The 23,041-nt window shown below is 43.3% G+C and overlaps 1 protein-coding gene across 5 annotated transcripts in view; it reads left to right on the top strand.

Moving 5' to 3' along the window:
* The window catches only part of klhdc8a (kelch domain containing 8A), a 44,322-nt gene that overhangs the window by 5,039 nt on the left and 16,242 nt on the right, over positions 1-23,041 (top strand). For 2 of the 5 annotated variants that reach the window (XM_069718747.1, XM_069718746.1), the window contains 3 exons: positions 2,269-2,314; positions 18,127-18,563; positions 19,418-19,628. In XM_069718747.1, coding sequence (XP_069574848.1) covers positions 18,399-18,563; positions 19,418-19,628 — 376 coding nt within the window. In that variant the 5' untranslated portion in view covers positions 2,269-2,314; positions 18,127-18,398. The remainder of the gene's footprint in view (positions 1-2,268; positions 2,315-18,126; positions 18,564-19,417; positions 19,629-23,041) is intronic. The other 3 variants (XM_069718743.1, XM_069718744.1, XM_069718745.1) reach the window with 2 other exon arrangements.

The raw sequence follows: 23,041 nt of genomic DNA, 5'->3' as shown, positions 1-23,041 counted from the left end.
GCATTGACAACGTGAAATATAACTAATTCAAAGCATTTCAATATAAATGAGCAATATAAAGTAAATAGGCCGCTACGTAACTGAACACACGGTGCTCTGCTGTGTGGTGGGAGCAAGGGGCGTGTGTGTTTACAGACATGCTGTGTGGATCTTAAGTCAAACCACACTCCATGAGTGTGCGTCCACCATAACCTCCCATTCAATTTGCCTAATGAAATACGAAGTGAATAATTTTTTTTTCCCCATCAGTACGGTGTCATCTGCTAAAGTCACTCCATCTTTTCCGTTTTCTGGCGGCTCATCTGAAAATAATTATTTAATCAATAATTAGATATTCGTCTTAAAAAAAAGCGGCGTGTTTGGGGGCGTGTCTGCTTGATTGACAAGCCTGTGGTGCAGTCAGGTCGCTTAGTGTCCTCAGCTTCCCAATTTGATCAAGTCAGATCCACTGCTCGCTCGCTCCTCCTCAGTTTGTCCAATATGGTCAATTCTGGCTTCAAATCGCTCTAAGCACTCGAGATGGCAACAGCCAAAATGGGGAAACTCAGGGCTTTAACAGCAGTTCACAAGCCAATGGGTGATGTCCCTGTTGGTTGCCACTTGCTCTGCTCCCGTGTCTGCCTGTGTTTCTCCAAGATGGTTGGTGCTAAATCGGATCAACCGAAGGGATGCATGGCCTAAACTCTACGCTGAAGTGACTGGATGTTTCACTGTCAAATCAACTGGTCCGTAACCCTAACCATGACCTTCACACAACGTAACAATCAATCACAGGCAGGGCGTCCCTCCCGTAGATCCAGTCTAGCACCAGCCAACCAACACGCTTCTTGTCGCTGTCCTCATTTACCCTTTAGTTGAGTTACATAAGTTAAAACTGCTAGCTGCTTGCCGGGATTGCATCTGCTATTTTGGATCTCATGTGGGTTTGAACATAAAGATCACACACAGACGGAGCTTGGTAGTTTCTTTCAGGTGAGCTTTGATTTGTTGTAGGCAAGTTAAGCCATCTTTAGAGTATTAAGGGTGTGCTGACTGCCCATGTAAAATCATGTATTTATCAAACATGCACACGAGTAAAACTATTAGAAAGTGATATGGTGATTAATTAATTAATTTGCCCAGCCCTAACAGAATATTTAAAAAGTTCCACCGCTTTAAAAAATTGTGTAGGCCACTGTTAAGTGGGCGGTCAGAACAAAATTAGTCCTGTGTTTAAACAACATAAGGGGCTGCGAAGATGGGGATGTGTTACCTCAGATACTGGTGGCAATAAAATGTGATGCAGGAGGTGCAGCCAGAGTAAAAGACACATTAGTTTACAGTTTCTCTGGAGAGTAACCACGTCCTTTAGATTGCAACAGCAGCGGGGGAAACATTAGAGATATGACATCTAGAGGTATCCAGGAATGTGTGCTTGCAGGTATGTAATGTATCAATAAGCGCTTTTTCACGTTGCGAAATTCAGTCACGTTCAACAAATCTGCATTGTCTTGTCCTCTGCACTGGCACCGCTGGACCAGCTCCGTTCAGATGAGGGCTGCTAGTTTGGACACAGGGCTACTGTCACTATGAAGTACGTTGCTTGTCTCACCTCGATGGGCAACGCAAAGTATGCATTCACGCCTTTTTTGTTGTTGTTGTTGTTGTTATTTTGCAAATGAGCTTTAAGTCAAAGGGCTGTAACTCTGCCCTCAGATGTTACATGAATTCCAAAATGTTATGCTTCTATGTATTTAAATGGAGAAATGTAAACAATGCACCTCCCAATATATTGTGTAATCAATAAAGAAAGATAAAAAAAAAGGGGGCCCATGGGTAGACCTGATGTTATGAACTATAGTGTAAAATTAGGACACAACTTGTGCTTAACTAAAAAACATAAACTATCTTAAGTGACAACAGGCGGTATGCTGTAAGGTTTCAATTATTGTTCTATTATTGTTATGTTCTACAAGTTTTTGGTGACGCGGTAATATACTGTATAGCCATTAGTATTACGGCAAACTTTCGACAGGTGGTAAATATTCTGAAGTGATACAAGGTGATATTTGAAACAGCTGTTTATTGTATTTATTCCTGATGGCTTATTTGCAGAAGGCAATCAACTGAAGCAGTTTTCTATTAGTGATAAAGAAAGACATTACGGATAATGTAATGTTTTGGAGCAGTGACTACTTTTCACGTTTGCACAGAGAGTTTCAATGGAGGCGGGGAGGCCTTGTGCAGCTAAAACTAATGCATGGCTTATACATTTTGTTTGCTTGACAGGTCCAAAAATCGATCAGCTGCCGTAAAAACTCTGCACTCGCACACGGTTAGTGTTTATCTTCCTCTGTTAAACAAGATGCATGTAATTAATACACTGGAGGTGAGCAGTCTGCCTGGTCACTTTGTGTCAGTCAGATGGAAACCAGCTTGCTCATTGTGTTAAGATCCGGAATACACTGTCCAGACCTCCTGCTGTTTTGAAATCCATACACGCAGGAGGTGAAACACATACTGTGTGTGTGCTATAGATTCTTGAAAACACACCTCTAAAACCAACTCACTCTGTATGGAAGTGTAGCCTGAGCAAAATACCCTCAATAAGCACAAATGTTCTCACTCTGAAAGTCAACCAACCGAATCTTTAGAGGCTAGAAGTACTGCCAACACACACACACACACGCACGCACGCACACACGCGCACGCGCACACACACACACACACGCACACGCACACACACAGAATCAAACACATAAAAGCATGGTGCAGTAAAGGAACCGATAGGGAGTTAATTCCATTTCTGCTGACAGTAGATAGGTTTTACTATTCTCTCTCACATAGTAATTACTTATAAGGCCACAGGGATTAATATGTCCCCAACTCCCCTCTGTAATAGAGCTTGTGCTCCATATAACCCTTTAGCTTTCCCTACCCAGACTCCCATCACCCCCCTTATTAAGTCGTCCCTCCCCCCTATTATCCCTCCATGTGATATCCTTCATCAATTAACTTAGCCCATTTCTCCCACTCCTCACTCTTACTCCTCCCTCCTCTTTCTACCGCTTCTCAATCTTTAGTGTCTTTCCTCTGAGCTTCTCCTTTGCTCTTTTCACCACTCAAGCCGTTCACAGCACCGCCACATAGGATCAGCTCTCTCTAATTTGACTCCTACACAGCAGCCAGTGAAAGGGAGCAGAACGACTATGTCCTGAATATGAGAGTGTTTAAGGCGAAAGGGTGGGGGGGGGGTGAGGGGGCACGCTTCAGGGACACAATTTATTACAGTGGTAATTTAATATACATTGACCTTACGTGACCAGGCATGTTCTTGGGTGCAGGCATGTCATCTCCAAGCATACAACAAGCTTCATTTTCTCAGCCCTTGCTAATGTTTGCCATTTCCTGAGAGCCTGCATCTATTTCTGTCTAGTCTCCATGGCTCGGTGCAGCAGCATCTTTTGATTAGCCTCTCCAGCTTCAACTGAATCCAACTCTCAGATGAAAACTATTTTTGTGCATCTGAGCATCAAAGAGCAAAGTGTGTGCTGTGTTGTGTTGATGTGTTTGCGATGGTATAACCTATATGGCGTGTAGTTAGTTTTGAAAAAGCTGGGTAAACTCTGACCTCCAGTCAGTGAACATCATGAGGACCTTCATCAGTAATCCCATCAAAGGCCATTTACATGTTTCTGAAGCATCTTTTGAGTTGAGTGTCTTTATATCTGAATTATTCATTAAAAAAAACTCATTCTTGAAGTGCTAGTTGCTTCAGTGCAAGTAGATGTAAATATAAAAAACTATCCACTTGCATTTGGCAGCGTGTTCTTGTCTTTCTTAGCAGATGGATTTTTAATTTGTTTACATGGTGATGGTTGAGTTGTCCTCACTTGAGATAAGTATGGATAAATGGTACAGGTAAATTTCAACGTCCTCCTGGATCTATCTCCAGTCGTGCAATGACTGCTGTTTGATGACCTTTGACCCCCTTTCAGAGTGTCCCACTGTCCTTGAGTGGAGGGGGGGTAAGGGGAGGTGTTGTCTAGCCAATTAAAAAATTCCTTACAAGATCAAAAGACTGTTTTTTTTTGTAAGGAATGTCAAGCTGAGGCAATGTCCATTATTGGATTATTGTGCTCCACAGTTGAACATGTTTTACAAGACATCAGAAAACAGGCTCTACACTTCCCAGCAGTTTACCCTAGGGTTGCAGCGGTATACCGATATCACCGGTATCACCGGTATCATTCAACTTGTCTGATGAAATCCGAAGTCAATCAATTTTTTCCACTAGTCCTTTTGGTGTTGTTATCTAAAGTCACTCCTTCTTATGAGTTTTCTGGTAGTTTATCTAAAAATAATCCTGCTATTAATGAGAAAATGATCCTCAAAAAGCCCTGTTTTTGGGGGTTGTGTCTGTTTGATTGACAGGCCTGTGGTGCAGTCAGGTTTCTGCTGTCGGAGGCCGGGGCGTAGTATGGTCAGGTTTCCACTGTGATCGAGTATGATCCACCACTCGGCCCCTCTCAGCTTGTCCAAATATGCTCACTGTTGACACCCACTGTCTGGGTGTGACAAGTCTGTTTGGAGGAGCTTACTTAACCCTGCAAGGTATTTGCTTAGCTTATGATTATAAATCACAAAAGTCCATAATTTTTTTCCTTGTATTTTAATGGTTTACTTCATGAAAATCAGGAAAATACAATAGTGTTTAGGTTGAATGTGGCAGAATGTGGTCTAAACACGATTTACATGATCCAGTTTAATTTATTGTTGGTGTTGCTGGTAACGGCACTGGTGTTTAAAAAAAAAAAATATTATTATTATTATTATTATATTATTTATGTTAATGAGTTTTGATTTAATTTGGTCTTGTAACTTGCTGGCCCTGGGATGGAATGACCGCTGGGTGTTTTTGTTGACATAAAAGGTTGGAGAGCTTCAAACTAAGAACAGCAAATTGACAAAAGTCCAAACGACGTTTAAATGGTACAGTTTCTGAATACAGGCTGTGTGTTTTGACACTTTCTCAGTCATTTTAAAGCACCTAAACCTGCTTTATAATCAACAAAGAATCTGAATTTATATTCAGCCTTTAACACGTGAATGTGGGTTTACATTTGGGGTGCCAGTGCAGTAATGGTGACTACCCTTTCTGTTTTGCACCACCCAAAGCAAGATGGGAACTGTGGACAAATTCATTCCAAATTGAGTAAAAGGAAAAAAAAAATCTAACTCAGTAGATTTTGTGACATTACTTAAGTCACCAAATGTCAGATCAGCATGGTTCTTAGATCCAGAGAAAACATTCATTTTCCTCACCCATTAATATAAACATAATGTCTGAGCTGAATTCCTGTTGATGACCTGTACAAATTTCACTATTGTTGCTATTGTTTAGAATATATATTTTTTTTCATCATAAAAACAGAACAGTTGTTGATGTATCGTGCCACTAAATTAGTATTTCTGAGGAGCTGAGCTTATACTGTAAATAGTAATGTGTGGCTTGCCCAACTGATCTGTAAATGACTAATCATCACTCAGCCTAAGGATGCTAAATACAGGTGGTGGATTCAGAGGGTTGCATATGATGTCACACTCTCAGATGGCATGTGTGAAAAACGTCCATTTATGCAACTTTGATAGACTGTCCTTACATACAGTAACTTGTTGATTATACATGAAGTTCACCACAGAGGGATTTATGTTGGCTTAAACATTAACGATCGGTTGTCATCTCCCTCCATCACAATACAACTTCTTTTTCTACTCCGATGGATGCTCAGCCTGTTCAGCTTCAATGAACTGAGAGAGTTACACAAAAGTCACAGCAGGGGAAAGAAGTAGGCGCTCTATTCTCCACTTTAACATGACAGCACACTGGAGTTGCTACAGCGACAGTGTTTATACATTTACAGCATCTGCCAGCAGAACAAACAGACGTGTGCCCAAACACACTTAAATAAAAGACAGACAAAAAGGCATGAGGATGGGGTGGTGGGGTGGAGTACAGAGTTATCCTCTGGCAGACAAGAAGAACACCAACTGCTCCACAACAGCCTCAGCCAGCAATCAGCCACAACTAATTTTGTCTGAGCGCTCTCATTATAGGACCTGGAGTTTATGCTGCCAGATTTAGTCCGCTAATTCACTTCATCAGAACCAATAGAGACAGAGAAACAGCTGGGCTCGAGCATTTTGCCATGTCAGTCTTGTGTAAAATATGTAAATGACAACATTCACAGACAGGTGGCCAACAACAGCAGCAGCAGCAGCAAAGAAGCTCTGGTGACAGAATCAGGTAATATTGCTTCTCCTGAGGTTGTGGCAACATGTTTACGCCGCATTGTTTTTACTCACCACAGAGTCTCTTTGTCTTTTGAGGGCGTTATATTAATGTACATCTGTGGGCTGCTAACATTAGCATGCTTACTACTTTCTGTAGATACATGTTTTTGCTTTTATAAATGCTGGTTTGGTTAGTTAGTCAGTCCAGTCTGGTTTTCAGCAACTTGAGGTCGAGGTTTGTCCATTGACAGCTTCACTTTAGGCTTCTACTGCGCGTAAAAAAGAAACTACACTGCAGTGTAGTTGATCAACTCGAGTAACGTTCACCTGCTGCACAGCTGCACTGCCTGTCTGTGTGAGCTGAGGCACAGCACACCGCCCCTTCATGAAACACGCAGCAGAGCAGATAAACAGACAAATAAGCGCAACTGTCAGTGACAGAAAAATGCAACTCTCATACTGAGTTGAAATGAAATGGTTGCACAGGAAATAAGAACATAAAGAGTAGTTACTGTACAAAACTGCGGTTCTACGAGTACGTTCGTTTTGGTGTTTTTTTCTCTCCCGGGAGGGCGGTAGGTCCCTGCAATGGAGATATGATGAGCACAGAGAGCAGCCCTTCGCTCTCTCTCTCTCTAGAGGCTGAGGGATTCTTCTCTCCTACTCGCCTATTGATCCAGAGGTCAGCTTCGACTCAGTGGAGAGTGTTGGTTGAGCGACTCTCTGTAGCCCACAAACCCTCAGATTTGTGCTTTATGCCCCGCTCCGTTACCACAGCCCATTTTCCTAATCCTGTATGGACCATTAGATCAGCTGGCGCTGGGCAGTCAGGTAACCCTCGGTTTATCTTCAGGCAGACTGGTGGCAGGATGTCTGCAGCTGTGGCTGTGAACAAGGTGGTGATTCAGCTGGCTCAGCTGTTGATTTGTAAGCCAGAGAGGCTAAATTTACCCACGCTGGAATGTGCCCTATATTCATGTAGTGAAGAAGAGCTCTTGCATCTCGAGCTATTGTGGCTAAGAGGCAGTTTACATATCATGTACTGCACACTTTTTTGGGCTAAACAAAGTAGACAAAAGGGCCTGCTGTCCCGAAAATCCGATCCAAAAGCAATTCACAAGTTTCTCTTTTGCTTTGGCTCCATCCTCAGCGCTCACCTTTTTTTTTTTTTTTATGGGTTTTTGCACTGCGCTCCCCAGACATCACTTGTCAGTGAAACAATGTGGGTAGTACTTCTTTCTACTATTTCTTTGCATTTTCTTTAGGTGAACTCTTGAGCTTCTTTATTCGTCTTTACCGTGTCAGTTCAGCTACTGTAGCTCTCACTGCCAGGAGTCAGAAACATAAACCAAATCCTTGGACTAAAGCTTGATGTGCAGAAGCTGTTAAATATTGACTATTGAAGTGCTGCAGTTGAAAGACATGGGATATGTTGCATTGATGACTTCATCAAGCTGCCAAAGTGAGAACCCGGCGTCTGTTAATGCATGTACATCTTCCTTATGGCTTCATCCAGGCATGACAGGGAATTTACAGCCTGCGCACCCTGTGTGTGAGAGGGAGCAGAGCAATGCTCTGTGCTGGATGTTCTTCTTCAGTGATTAATATGCAAAATTATTTTGCTGTTGAAGCACCATGAGGGACACTCCTGCTTGTCACAACAATTCCCAAACTTAGTTATCGCATGAATTTAAATTATGCTGCTTTATAAGATTTATATAATCAGACAGTTGAACAGCATAACATTAAAAGATGGTAATTGCAAAAATTTTCTATGTGAAGTATTTTGCTTTGGCCTCGTCTTGGCTGCTAATGTGATTGAAAGTTTGAGAAAGGAAGCTGTGCTGGTACAAGGGTAGTGTTTTCAATAATGATAACGAGCCAGTAGACTTACCGCATAGCTGGACCTCCCCTTCGTATGACGCAGCCATTCATTATTGTTGTGGAAACACCTGTGCTCTTCTTGTTTAGAAGTGTCAAAAAGTCTTTGTCTTTTGTTGACCAAGTTGAGTTTCCAGGTTGCGTGCGGATCCATGATAGTATATTTTTGTAATCAGCTACACTGTGAAAACACAAGCATGACCTACATGCATTTTTTATTTAATCCTGCATCTCTTTAGCTCTTTGGAGAACAGGTGAGCTAAATGCAGCTCCTTAACAGGCTATCCCTGAGCTGCATCAGTGAAGAAAGGAAAGCAATGAGATATAGTTTTTTACATAATAGTGTTCCAGATTATTTACTCACATGCCTGCATTGATAAACAGGAATGGTATATGGTCTTCACTTGTATAGCGCTTTATCACCTTTATGGTCTCAAAGTGCTCTGATGTGTTTTTTTTCCATTCACCCATTCACACACTAATGAGACTGAGCTGTCATGCAAGGTGCCCGCCATCAGGAGTACATTCACACACCGATGGTACACCATCGGAGGCAACTTGGGGTTCAGTGTCTTGCCCAAGGACGCTTCTGCATGTGGACAGGAGGAAGAGGAGCTGGGGATTGAACCACCAACCTTCTAATTGGTGGGCAACCCACTCTGCCATCTGATCCACAGCCGCCCCCAAACTGCTGTGTCATCAATTTCCTTTATATCCTGACATTTTTTTGATCCCGACGTTAAACAGATCTTTATCGATACCAGTTTGTTGCAATGAAGCAACTGGCCTGTGCTGAACTTTACCAGGTAACGCTTGTCTGCCAAAACAGAGGTGATTGTATCATACTGTGGATGGGGGAACTTCTCGTGATCAAATTCAGCATGGTTAAATCCAAGCTGGTGGGAAAAATTGTTAGTGTAATAAAGCTTTGCAAGCATTTTTATACACCTCCACACACATATCCATATCGAGTATACAAACACACATGCGTGACCTGAGGTCAGCTACAGACTTGCAGCACAGATTGCTATTTGAATACTGCAAACTAATTAAATACAAGTCAATAAATGATCCGTTGCCGAACTGGCTGCACCCACAGAAGGAGAGAGAGAGCACCCAGATGGTCAGTTGTAGACCAGAATAAAGCACACCGGCCGTTTTATCTGACCTCCAAAACTTATAACTAGGCAACAGTGCTAAAAACAACCTGATGTGGGATGTTATTAAAGCCCTTTCCCAAATCACAGCCCAACCTGAAAAAAAATATTTGAAAGGAGGATTAAGGGAGATATTGGTGCTTTTTAAAACACTCAAACGGCGGGTTAAAGATCGCCGCTCTATTCCAAGCTGTAATGCGGTTGTTGGTGCGGAAGCCAAGACGATGGCCATTTTCATCCTTAACTTCAAACTCTGTATTTTTGAACAGCACGCATGCAGTTTTTTTGTTTGTCCTTTTACATGATTTTCCCTTGGATATAATCCTGGAAAAACAAGTTGAAACGAACATGTTCATGCAGATGAAAGGAGCAGTGTATTATTGGCACCTGTTTAGTCATCCAATTGGGTTTTCACATATTGTGAATACATAAAATCACAAATAAAAGAAACACCCTTTAAAACAAACTCCAATTTGGTGGTAGTATATTCATAGACCTTTTCAAAATAATCTAAAAAACGGGGGATTCACAAGCGACAGATTACAAAAATCTAAATTGAACCAGCAGAGGTGGAAAAATATTAACTTTGAGAACAATTTTCTTGACAAACAAGCCAAGGAGTGCAAATTGCTGGCAAACACTGTTTTGCTTTGAAATAATTCAAAATCAATATTTTGGCTGTGGGCTGGAAATGGTATTATTACATAAGAAACTTTATTGTCATTGCACGGCTGTGCAAGACCACAGCCAAGTGAAATTATGAAGGGATTCCTTCATAACCGAAACAATAAAGTCAAAATAGACAGAATGACTGGTGGTCACGACTGTGGTGGTTGGGGTGTACTGTCCTCGTCGGATGGTGCAGGTCTAAGATTGACTGCTAGCTATTCCTTAGCATCCCTACTACTTTCATTACATACAGGTAGGGTGCATAAAATGCTGATATTCTGCTCTGGTTTTCAGTACTGAGGTCGAGGTTTGTCCATTAATAGCTTACCCCCTCCTCTCCCCCTCCCTCCCACCCCCCCAACACTGGACTATCATCTGGATTGGTATGTATGTGGATCTGTGATGTCAGTCGGTGATCCGATGAGTCAGTTATGCCAGTATCGGCACCCGATATTGGATCAGATTTGTTCCAACTCCACTTTCTGCTATAAATATGTCGTCTCAAAGCTCATGTTAACATCGTGCTAATCACACCCCCCATGCAATTTGATGCATATAACTGTGATTACACTTACAATAGATAGTTTTAGAAAATTCCAGACCTCAGACATAACAACTCTGAAAATAGATAGATAAGAAAAAATGTCTGTCTTTCCAGATCATAGTGTGTGATCACGTCAGATTTAATTGTTCAGGCATCATGTATCTATTTTAATCGGTCGCTGTGGTAACAACCCAGATACATGCATATGCTTGCTGAGGTTGTGATTTTTCAATACAGAATGAAACAACAAGCTGCTGCCTATATGGAAATGTGTCCTCTTTGTCTGTGCTCTAGCAGAATTATTTCACAATGGAAGTGTTACAGTAAAACAGACATCGGTGACAGAGGAGATTGATGTGCTGTATTTAGCTACATGTGAGGGGTAGTTATAATGACTAAATGCTCTCTGGATGCCAACGTTACTGTTTTTATGATGCATGGAGATTTAGTAACCAGGCTTTTACATCTAACCTTTCAGTTTCGGTTAAAACAAACTCTGGTGCGCTTGCTTTAAAGTCTGTTCTGTGTGAACTTGGTGCATAATCTGTCGATCAAACCCTGGTGTGGACCAAAATCGGCAGAGAAGCAGAGACCCTTCACTTCAGAACGGACTTAGGTATGGTTGGTTTTTGTTGTGAAGGCAAATGGAACAACCACCGGGTCTTATAATAGTAGTGTAACATATTTCTGTTACCTTAGTTAATGTTACTCTTAGCACATAGTGTTACTCTTACCACATAGACACACACAACCGCTTAGATGCTGGTAAAACGTGTTTATTTTTAAGGACACACACAATCCCTCAAGGTCCAATGTTCTCTCCAGCCCTGCCCTCAAACACACATCAAGTCCTTCTGCAACCACCCTGCTGCTCTGCGTCCCCAGGTGAAAGAGAGCTGTCCGGCGTGCTACAGCTGTCAGGATCCCTGTCTGACCCTAGTGTGTCTCCCTCTATTTTGTTCCCAATCACCTTTCTTCATGTGTGCTGTCATTCCCCTGTATGTTTGTTAATTGTTTTCCCATGTGTTCTGTGTCCTCCTCTCCCCCGCCTCCAGTCACCTCCCATGGCCACACCTCTCACCGGTCTGAACAGCTGCCACCACTCCCACTGATCACCACCTGCAGGTTGCTCATTTCATTAATCACTTCCCTGGACTATATCAACCCTGGCCCTGCAGTCATTAGGTGTTGGTCCATACTGCCGGTTAGAGCCTGTCATCCACAACCTGTCACCAGTGCTACCAGCCGCCCGTACCCGTTCCCGCACCCGTTCCTGTTCCTGTTCCGTTCTGTGCTGGCGACGTGTCGTGGACCTCACTCATTCCATCCTGCCTGCTACCCTGTCACGCCAGTATCCAGTCTGCTGCCACCTGGTGTCGGACCGCGGGAAACCACGCCAGTGGCTCCAGTCTGCTGCCTGCCTGCCTTCCTGCCAGCCTGACTGCGGGCCTGTCTACGGCTCTCAGACATTGCCCGGACCAGAGCTCTGTGCTGGCTTCGCCCCCCCCGGTGACAGTTTGGTAGAGTTTCCCTCCCGACTCCAGGAAGAGGAAAGAGAGCGGGTGAAAAGACTTTAGGCATGTGACCACCTGTGTACAAAATAAAGACTGTTTTTGAGCTTTGACCCGAGTCTTTGTCTGCATTTAGGTCCAGGCCAACTCCACCTCACAACAACAGCTGGTATATGTCTAGAGAGAGCAATCAGTAACACCAAACACCTGCGCTAATGAACTTCCTCCCTGGCACCATTCCCTGAACCACTCCAATCAGTCCTTCCTGCAGCTGACCCACTACCACATACCCCCACTGCCCAATTTAGACCCGGGAGGCATCCGGCCTAACCTACTCCCCCTCCGCCCGACAGTGGGAGAGGAAGTCAGCCATGGCCACCACGGCCTATGGACCACCTTGAATTTAAAAGGCTATAAAACCAGATACCAACAACTTATCCGAATGTTGGTATCCTTCATTTGGTGGAACCAGTGGAGCAGACCATGGTCCGAACAGAGGGTGTACGGGCGTCCCAGGAGGTAGTAGCACAGGTAGTCGACTGCCCACTGGATGGCCAGGCACTCCTTCTCTACCGTGCTGTACCTGGCCTCCCCTCTCCCTAGGTTTTTGGCTTATGTACAGAACCGGGTGGTCAACCCCCCGTACCTGCTGTTACAAAATGGCCCCCAGCCCTCTGTTCGATGCGTCAGTCTGCAGGATAAAGGTAAGAGAGAAGTTAGGTGTGTGGAGGAGTGGCTCCCCACACAGAGCCTGTTTCACCCCCTCAAACGGCAACTGGCACTGCTCCATCCACTGGATCGAATCTGAGGCCCCTTTTCGGGTCAGGTCAGTCAAGGGGCAGGTCAGAATAGCGAAGCTCGGCATGAACAATCGGTAATAACCTGCCAGCAAGAAAAAAAACATCTCACTTCTTTTTTTGTCTTGGGCCTGTGATAGCAGCAGTCTTGTCCACTTGAGGGTACACCTGCCCGCCACCCAAGTGGTATCCCAAATAGCGTACTTCCCTCCATCCAACCGCAAACTTCTTTGGGTTGGCGGTGAGCCCAGCCCGTCTCAGGGACTCCAGCACCTCACCCACTCATTGCACATGCTCCCGCATAACATCATCCAGGTAGGCGGTGCAACTTGGATCCCAACTCTCTCGGATACCACGGACACCAGAAAAACAGACTTAGCCTCTCTCCATGCTTTCAGGAGGTTGAGTTGGTAGATCTGTGTAGCTCCGCCCCTGTCAGAATGCAGCACCTAATAGTCGAAGTCCCCCACTCGCCGTGTGACCACAAAGGGCCCTTGACACTTGGCGAGGAGTTTCGAGCTGGAAGAAGGAGGCAATACAGGTTCTTTTTTTCCCAGTGTTCATTGCCTCAGCCTGGCCTCTCTGTTGTACAGCCGGTTTTCCTTAAGCAGGTCAAGCTCTCCTCCTGGTTTTCTGCCCGAAGAGCAGCTCAAAGGGAGAAAATCTCTTTGAGGCCTGGGGAACCTTATGCACAGCAAACAACAGAGGATCAAAGCCATTTATCCCAATTGCGTTCATCGTTGTGAATAAATTTACGGATCATGGACTTTAAAGTCTTATTCAGACGCTCCACGAGACCGTCGGCCTGTGGGTGATACACACTGGTCCGAATAGACTTAATGCCCAGTAATCCATAAAGTTCCCTCAGCGTTCGTGATGTGAACGAAGTGCTCTGGTAAGTCAGAATCTCTTTCAGGATCCCGACTCGGGACATGACCTGACACAGCCTGCGTGATACTCTTTGCAGAAGTGCTCCGCAATGGCACTGCCACTTGATATCGCGTTGCATAATCCTCCAGGACTAACATAAAGCGATATCCGCATGCACTCTGGTGAAATGGCCCGATGAGGTCCATGCCAATGCTTTCAAATGAGACCTCTATCAAAGGCAGAGGATGCAGGGGTCGAGAATCATCATGAGACTGCTCAAGTGGAAATTCCTCCGTGGAGTGTAATTTGGGAACCAGCGGCTCCACAGGAGGCTCCGTGGGTTCCCTCTCCCCGTCTGTAGTGTTGGACAACCTTGCGTCACCGTTGAGCACAGCACACATGTTGTGTCCCTGTCTGTCGTGAACGCACCCCGCACACTGCTCCACTAACTTATGAAACCCAGTCTAATCGGTTCCCAAGATAAGGGGGTGCGTAAAGCGGGAACTAACCGCAACCTCAACTCTATGCCTTTTCCCCATGTATCTAATTTCTTCTGACACAATGGGATATTTGTGAACATCCCCATGCACACGCCTGATTTTCACCCACAATACCGCCACCAATGCCACAGGCCGAACCGGGCTCCGGTGAATCATAGACTGTGTACAGCCAGAATCCACCATTGCCTGATGTACACCCCCCTGGATCCTCACTAGAACACGGTACGTCGCCCCTGGACCAGGGGAGGGTGTTGGAGTGCCGGCAACCCGGATCACCTGGCCCACCTCCATTGAGCGAACACTCCTTCTGGAATGCCCGGCTGCTCTAACCTCCAACGTACTAACCCTAACGTCTGAGGGGCCCCCTGTAGTTTGGGGAGGGCGCCTGTAACAGCTGAGACGACTTGTGGGTGCAAGAGATGAGGAAGAGGGTTAGACCGTGGAGAAGGTAGTGGCCAGGCTGGGAGCTGTTTCTGAGAAGCCATCTCGGCCAGGGACCTCCTCCGGGGGGCGGGCATAAGCCAAGCCGGATTCAGCGGGTGACCGCCGTCATCCTGACCACTGGGGTGGACAGTGAGGTGGTCCTCAGCCAGAGTGATGGCGGACTCCAGCGACATAGGACGGTGGCAGCAGCAGTGTTGATTGGCAGTCACTCCACAAACTGCTCGAGCACTACCTTCTCCACCAGTGTCTGCTCCCTCACCGAGCTTCCCAATTGCAGCCACCTGGTTGCAGTGTCTCTCAGCTGCTGGGCATAAGCAAAGGGGCTGGTCCTTGGGCCCCAGTCCGGCAGGAACTGCCTATTGGACTCGGTGTGATCCCTCTGCATGGCCACAATCTCACCCAGCATCTGACCCAGAACGACGACCGGTTGCGCCGGCGTTTCCTTTTGCTGCGCGTCTACCTCCACATGCTAAGGTACACTGGGCTACTACACTACCACAAGTAGATATTAAGGATGTCACGAGAACTGATACTTCGGTACAAGTCGATAACAAAATTATGATGATAACATGTGGAATGGCAGCAGCAAGTGTAATTGCAGCAAACCTTCACATATAAAAACCTGTCTCTCTGTTTAAACTGATATGTTTCAGCTATTTTAAGGCCTCAACATCATCATGGCTGCCATCAGGAATGCATAGAACCATAGTCACATGTGTAACTCTCATTTGAATGTATACTGGCTGGTAATAGCTGACACTTACCTTGCGCAACACTCACTCTGAGACAGTGATTTAGGGCCATTTGAGCTACAGGGCTGAGGATGCAGCATTGGTACAGAGGCAGTGGAGACTAATGTAACGGTTTGCACAATGAATGTAAGGGGGGTGTAAATTTGCCACAAGCACTAGCCCTGATTAGCATAGTAATTTGTACGTAGATACAAAGTGTGACGAATGTGATGGCTGACAAATTTCCTCACACAAAAAGCTTTATACAACTTTTTTCCCATAATGGAGCAGTACTCAACAACGCCTGGAAACAGATATTAATGTGTAAAATCACACAAAGCCGGGCTTATTTCTGATGGACATCTATTGTTTGAATTTATCTTCAAATTCTTTATAAACAACTATTTAAAAAAAAATAATCTAGAGTATTTATGTGGAAAATGTCATTTACAATATATTTGAAAACAACAACGTGACAAATGAATTAAGTGCGGCTATAAACGCTTGAGTTATTTCAATCAGATTCCCTTGGGTGTGCCCGTCTTTAGGAAGAGTAATGGTGAATTTCTTCCTTGTGGGTTTGATTAATAAGGGATTAACTCACATGGCAGTGCATTCAGATATTCCAATTTGTTGTATCAAATGTTATTACTGGCTAGATCTGTGCTGTGGCTTCAGGTTAGCTTTTGCAATCTCAGTATTTGCATATTCATGTGTCTGCGGCCTTTGAGCAGAACAACCACCAGACTCAGTTCAGATGTTTCTTCTCCACTATGACCTGTTTATCATAAAATATGTTTATTGTAACTGAAACTTGGATGGAAGGTTGATCAGGCATTATTCAATGAGAATACACGATATGACATTAACATGCACTTCATTATGCTTCATTTAACTCACAATGGCTTCATATTTAGAGACGGTCCCTGCACAGAGAAAGCACAGTAACTACGCAACCTAATTAAAAGTTTCAAGTTGGAGGCATGCTGATTGTAAATGACTTCAGATGATGCTGGTGGGCTTACTGTTGATCTCAAGCTGTTCAAGCAGTTAATTAAAAAAAAAAACCGATGTGCGAACCAAATTAGTTACAGATTGCAATTAATGCACTCTGTGAGCCAGGCTGGGCGAGAACTACCCCGCCTCGTTAGCAAGCACATGCTTGCTAGGGTCAGCCTATATTTTTTTTATTTGTTTTTCATCCTTTTTCATAAAGCCATTATTAACAGCTAAACCAAGCGATAAGCAATCATGTGCAAAAGAAGAAAAAAACAAAAGCTTTGCCTCTTGAGAAAAGCTGAGCTGTTGCTATGGCAACCTATCCTTGCACACTAAAATGGGGGAGATTTTATTTTGAAGGACAGTCCTCTTTATCTTTACCCTCCATCCTTTATTCCTCCAACTGTGAGATATTCAAAGGTGTGACAGGTAAATAAAATGTGGTAGTAAAATGGACAGAGAAGGGTGGAGAGGGCGAGGAAAGGGGAAGGTATGGAGGTGTCCGAGGGGAGGGGACATGGTGTTTGAAAAGGGATGTGAAGCTTTAAAGAATTAAGTGTTGAGAGAGTATGTTAAATCACTGGATAATTTAACAGCAGTCACAGTTTCACTTAAATTGCCTTCTTGTGACCTCAAATCTCACCTGTTTTGGACTATTGTTATTCCCCTTAGACACAGAAGGTCGTGATACAATTGTCAATTAAGGTGATGTCGTCTGTGATTTTGTCAGAATTAGCCCTGCAGTGCGTCGTGGGCTTATTTTGGATCTTTCCTCCCACGTCAGTGACAGACTTCTTCCCCATTTACACGCTGATACCATATGTAGGCAGGAGAAGTGGATTACAGAAAGGAAACAGAAAGCTCCTGAGGGATGACACAGGAAAAAATCAACAGGAACTGACATCACAACAACAATAAGGAAACATAAACATAAGAAACGTTGCATCAGTTCAAATCCTCTGGATTACAGCTGATACTAATCTAAGGAAAGATTCACAGTTACAGGCGAAGTGATGTGGTGTGAAAGGGAAATGTGGGCGATGGGAACTTCTAATCAGTGATTACCATGCTGCAAAAGTCTTTGATAAGAAGCACGGCATTTTGTGTCATGGACTTGCACATTATGTGATTTAACAATCCAGCAGTTAACATCACTCTGCTATGCCAGAAGATAAGAACAGATGGATGGTTCATTTCAATGAGACACATTTAAACTTGCCAGACCTGTTAAATACTGTAGTTAAACAAATGTGACCAAACAAATGAACTGTCACTGACTAGGGATGGGCATTTCAAGCAAAACTACTATTCAAAACTTGAACTATTTGATTATTAATTGAATAACCCCCCCCTCCTCCCCACCACACACACACACACACATTCTAATGAGTGTGCTTGGTGGCGGAAGGCTTGTATGCCAGCTTTACCTGCATGGTTTGCGCTGCGTCTCATCATAATTTCTGTTTTGAAGGAGTTCCACACAGACGGCTGTAGTTGTCTTTGCATGTTTCCCCACTGGGACATCTAATACCGGAGTAGCTTCACCTGCAAAGCTCCGGACATCTGAAAGCAGCGTGTTCTTCATCCCAATCTTTGTTTACTGTCGATGTTACTGAGTGTTAACATCTTGTATGCTACTGGAAAAGTCCATTTCTGTAACTCAGCAGAAAATGTACTGCATCCTGAAATTGATTCACATGTTTATGCTTTGCTCTGCTGTACTCCTAAATCCATGTTGTATACTCTCCAGGGCCCAGTGTAAGGTGGCGACCATCCACAGAAGAGGGGACCTCAGGCTGGCCTTTAACTGATCTGACACTCCCAGTGCTTACCTAGAGGTAACCTTCCAAATACACAACCTCCTCAACTTGGGGCCCTGACTCTACTTCCCCAGCTCTCCCACACCTCCATATTCTCCGCTTCCACTGATCAATTCAACCCCTAAAACTTCGCTGGCTCTGGACCTCTGCCTGCCTATTTCCCTCCACAGCCGTGGCGAGTTCACCCTGGGGTGCTGAGGTCATGGCGGTGCCCAGCGCCCAAGAGTTTCACTGGCAGAGCCTGGCACGACTGCCCAGCGGCCGCGTCTATCACACACTGTCTGAAGTGGGGGGGCAGATGTACGTGCTAGGGGGCTGCGATGCTGCAGGAATGCCCTGTCCAGGTCTGGAGCTTTATTCCCCTGAGGTATGAAACAAACGAAACCTGGATGCCGGAGCTGATGTTTAATGTTTCATGTAGGAACAGACCGTATAAAGCTGACACAATACTGTTACTGGTGAATTTGGTAACACATGAATTGTATTCAGGTAATTGATAATGCATTGAAGGCAACGCAAGGGGAAATCTAGGGAGAACATTTCATCTTAATTAGAATTTTTATGTTACACATTTAACCCATTTAAAAGTGTTAAACACACACACACACACACACACACACACACACACACACACACACACACACACACACACACACACACACACACACACACACACACACACACACACACACACACACACACACACACAGGGAGCAGCGAGAAGATGCCTTGCTCAAGGACACGTCAGCCTTGAATGTTGAAAGGAAAACACTGTTCATTCACTCCCACTCATGTTTTTCCATTTTCATTGCCTGGATAGCTTCTGCCAAAAGCTAAGAGTGAACCAGGGACCTTTATGTCTTAAGTTGAACACTCCCAAATGAGCTATTTCCCAGGCACATTAACAGTAATGTATAGAAAACAACTGCGTAAGTAGAAAGCAAACCCAGCATTTAGAGGTTCACCAAATAAGAAGGTGGAAATTCAGAAAAGATCTTACTCTAAAATAAAGAAAAGTTTGGTAACTGCTGCAACTGCTGCCAAATGCTGCCTGATACACACACAGAAAATAATTCACCTTCATCTATTATGTGTGTCACTAAGGAGCTGCACACTGTGCTTGTTCCTGTTAATATAATTTGATACAGTTTGAAGTTAGTTGATTTCTGAAACATAACCAGAAGCTTTGACAGCTGACCTATCTTTCACCTCTGTTCGCAGGTGGACCGGTGGATAAGCCTGCCCCCCATGACCACCCCTCGTGCCGGGGCAGCCGTGGTAGTGCTGGGAAAGCAGATCCTTGTGGTGGGAGGAGTGGGAGAGGACCAGAGCCCTCTGAAGGTAGTGGAGATGTACAACACAGAGGAAGGGAGGTGGCGGAAGAGGAGTGCTCTGCGAGAGGCACTGATGGGTGTATCCATCACTGCAAAAGGTATGAATTATACCATATTGGTGGTGCTGCAAAAAAAGAACAACAACAAAAATAACAGACCAGTTTAGGACATAAATTATGTCCTCGCTGCACGCTACTACTTTGGAAAGCAGGCCTCCAGTTTAAGAGCAGAGACATTAATTAGACTAAAAAGGTGTGGTTAATTTAAACCGAAAGGGTTTAGGCTAAATCTTACTTACTTTTATTTCAACAGAGTTTAAGTGAAAAAAGTCAGCATCCAGACAACCATTTTATGTGCAGCTTGTGACAGATATACCTCCTCAATCATCTTAAAATAGGGAAAAAACTCCACAACCCACTCAGTGTCTCATTAAGTAGCTTCCAATTTCCCGTGTCTAAAAATATCAAACCTAAACAGTTGTGGATTGTGCCAAGTTTTCCATATGTGTTATATTATTCATCAAGACAGAATGAAAAATGATGTAGGAGGGAAACACTATCAAGAAGCACTAAACAAAAAAGTTAATGATGATTTTAAACCTCTCAATACTACAATCTGCCAGAGGCAGTAATTATCACAGCACGTAACTGTAGAAATAGAAATTATGGTCAGATTTTCACATTTCAGACTCCTTTCCTCTCCTTGAACTCATCATATGTACCAAACTTTTCCATTGGGTAAAATAACAAAATCTGAGCTTAAAATAGTGATTTTTAATCAGAACGATCTTATTCTACATGTCATTTCAATTTTTTTCAAAAATAAACTGGTTTGCCCAATCTAGATTCTGTAAAAAAAACTAACTGCTGAATGACACAGTTGAGACCAATGTTCACGTGACATAAATTCTGTGAATTTTTGACTGAACTGCAGGCCTGAGGATTGAGGGAACAAAGAGAGGTTTGTAGAGCCTCTAAGAGTGTAAATAGTTCAATATGTATAGCAAGTAAAGCATTGGTCACACTTGTGGGCACTTGGAAAAATGTATATTCAGATTTTATCTTTATTTGTAAAATAAATTATTAGAGAAATTCAACTTATGTTTTTTTCTTCTTTTATGATTCATGACATTGTAACTATGTTGTACTGCACAAAAGACACTTTGGGGTTTTCCCTACTTTTGGCCATGATTGTGCTGCTAAAAAAATGCATAGGAACTGTTTATGGTTCAAAAGGTGAAGTGTTATTCAATTTTGATATCATGTCTGATGGACCCTACACATATACATTGATGTGAAAAAAACACCAAAAATACATCCTATAGAAATTGTTGTCAATGTACTGTATTTGAAAAAGCAAACAGCTTATCCCATTTATACACTCCCCACCGATAATGGTGATACTCACATTAAACAGATATTTTGTTGTCGTTTTCATGATTATAATACAAACCTGTTTCCCCAAAATTTTACACGCTCTGTAAAATGTAAATAAAAACATAATGCAATGATTTGCAATTCCTGTAAAGCCATATTTCATTGCAAATAGACCAATTACAACATGTCAAGTGTTGAAATTGAGAAACTTTATTGCTTTATGGAAAATATGTGCTTTTTTGAGTTTGATCCCAGCAACATGTCTCAAAAAAGTTGGGACAGAGGCATCTTTACCACTGTGTGGCATCACTTCTTTTTACAACAATTTGTAAATGTTTGGGAACTAAGGAGACCAGTTGGTGGAGTTTTGGAAGTAAAATATTGTCTCATTCTTGCCTGATACAGGTTGTTTTTAGTTGCTCAACAGTTCAGGGTCTGCTTTGTTGTATTTTTCATGTCATGATGCGACAATTTTTTTAAAACTGGAGACAGGTCTGCACTGCAGGCAGGCCAGTTTACCACCCGGACTCTTTTACAATAGAGCCATGCAGTTGAAATACATGCAGAAAGCGGTTTGGCGTTGTTTTGCTGAAATAAGCAAGCCCTTCCCTGAAAGAGACGTTGTCTGGGTGGCAGCATATGTTGCTCCAAAACCTGTATAAGTTATAAAACCTGTATAATATAATGTATTCAGCATTCATGGTTCCTTCCCTGATGTGAAGCTTAACCTCTGGCCCAGAGAAGGCGTCAGCTTTTCTGAATCATGTTGACATATGGTTTCTTCTTTGCATGGTACAGATTCAACCAGCATTTGTGGAAGCAGTGATGAGCTGTCTTAACAGACAATGGTATTTCTTAGCACAGACAGTGTTTTCCACTACAGATTTGAGTCTGTTTTTGTATGCAGTGTCACCTGAGGGCCCGAAGATCACGGCCATCCAATATTGGTTTTCATCCTTGTCCCTTGCGAAGAGATTTTTTTTTTTTTACAATTTTACACTGAGGAACGTCATTCTTAGATTGTTGCACTATTTTCCCGCACAATCTTTCAGTCATAACTCTTCACTTTTGACCTTGTCCCAACTTTTTTGAGACACGTTGCTAGCATTGAATTCAAAATAAGCATATATATTTTTCATAAAACAATAAAATGTCTCCATTTCAACCTTTGATGATCTCTTTGGTCTGTTGCTGCATGTCCTTCAAAGAGTCACCCTTAGCTTCTCTTAAGCTGCTGCGGGGAGAGTAGGGGCTGAACTAGTCCGGCTTGCATTATTCTCTGGGTCTGGGCTGCTGCCCTCGCTATCCCTCGGGGGATAAAGGAGCTGCACTGTTTGGCTCTGCTAACTATCCGGCTTCTCGAGGTTGAGAGGGCAGCAACACCGCTACTAGCAACACAGACACCACGGAAACCGGAAATGAGACGATATGCTTACCGCAACACGTCTCTGTTTAATGTTGAAAACAACTGAAGAGAGACACCTATTTAAAAAAAAAAAAAATCTAATTTAGGCTTCTTTTTATTTTTTTAATTTTTACTTTTATATATTTTGCAGCTGTATATTTTCAAACAGGGAAGAAAACACTCTGTTTTTGTTTGCATTTTAATCACAATCTGTGATCTGCCAACATGTGGCTTTGACTTACAAATAAACACTCAACCCACTGAGTTGTAAATATATACAGTATATCGCCATATATGTATATCGCCATTCAGCCAAAATATAACACTCAGCCTTACTTTCACATCCATCCAACTAGGATCAGGGTTTACAGATTAATGACCAGACCCTCCTTAGGCAATGACAGGAAGAACCGGTCTCATTTTAACCTCTGACATTTAAGGTTTGCCGTTCTCTTTGCTACTGAACTGCCACTTTCAAGTCCTGTTCATCCAAAGCCCAGACAGGTCAAACAAATATAGATACAAAGTATTTTATAGGATTTGACAATGCAGGTGTACAGTAAATGTGACAGTCATGAACATTAGGTAACAATCTAAAGAATAATATTGCAGAGTAGCATTACATAACTGTAGTTATAACTGCCAACATGCCACAAAAGGACTTGGAAATTTGTTGGATTTCACATTTATACAACAATTTAGCATTTGTTTTGCTGTAAATAAGAATTTC

The sequence above is a fragment of the Brachyistius frenatus genome, unplaced genomic scaffold (assembly GCF_029030835.1).
Source record: "Brachyistius frenatus isolate BFR_SWC_R1_liver_20210118 unplaced genomic scaffold, ASM2903083v1 Contig_198, whole genome shotgun sequence".
Classification (NCBI taxonomy): Eukaryota; Metazoa; Chordata; class Actinopteri; family Embiotocidae; genus Brachyistius; species Brachyistius frenatus.
This window is presented reverse-complemented; position numbering and strand designations above follow the sequence as displayed.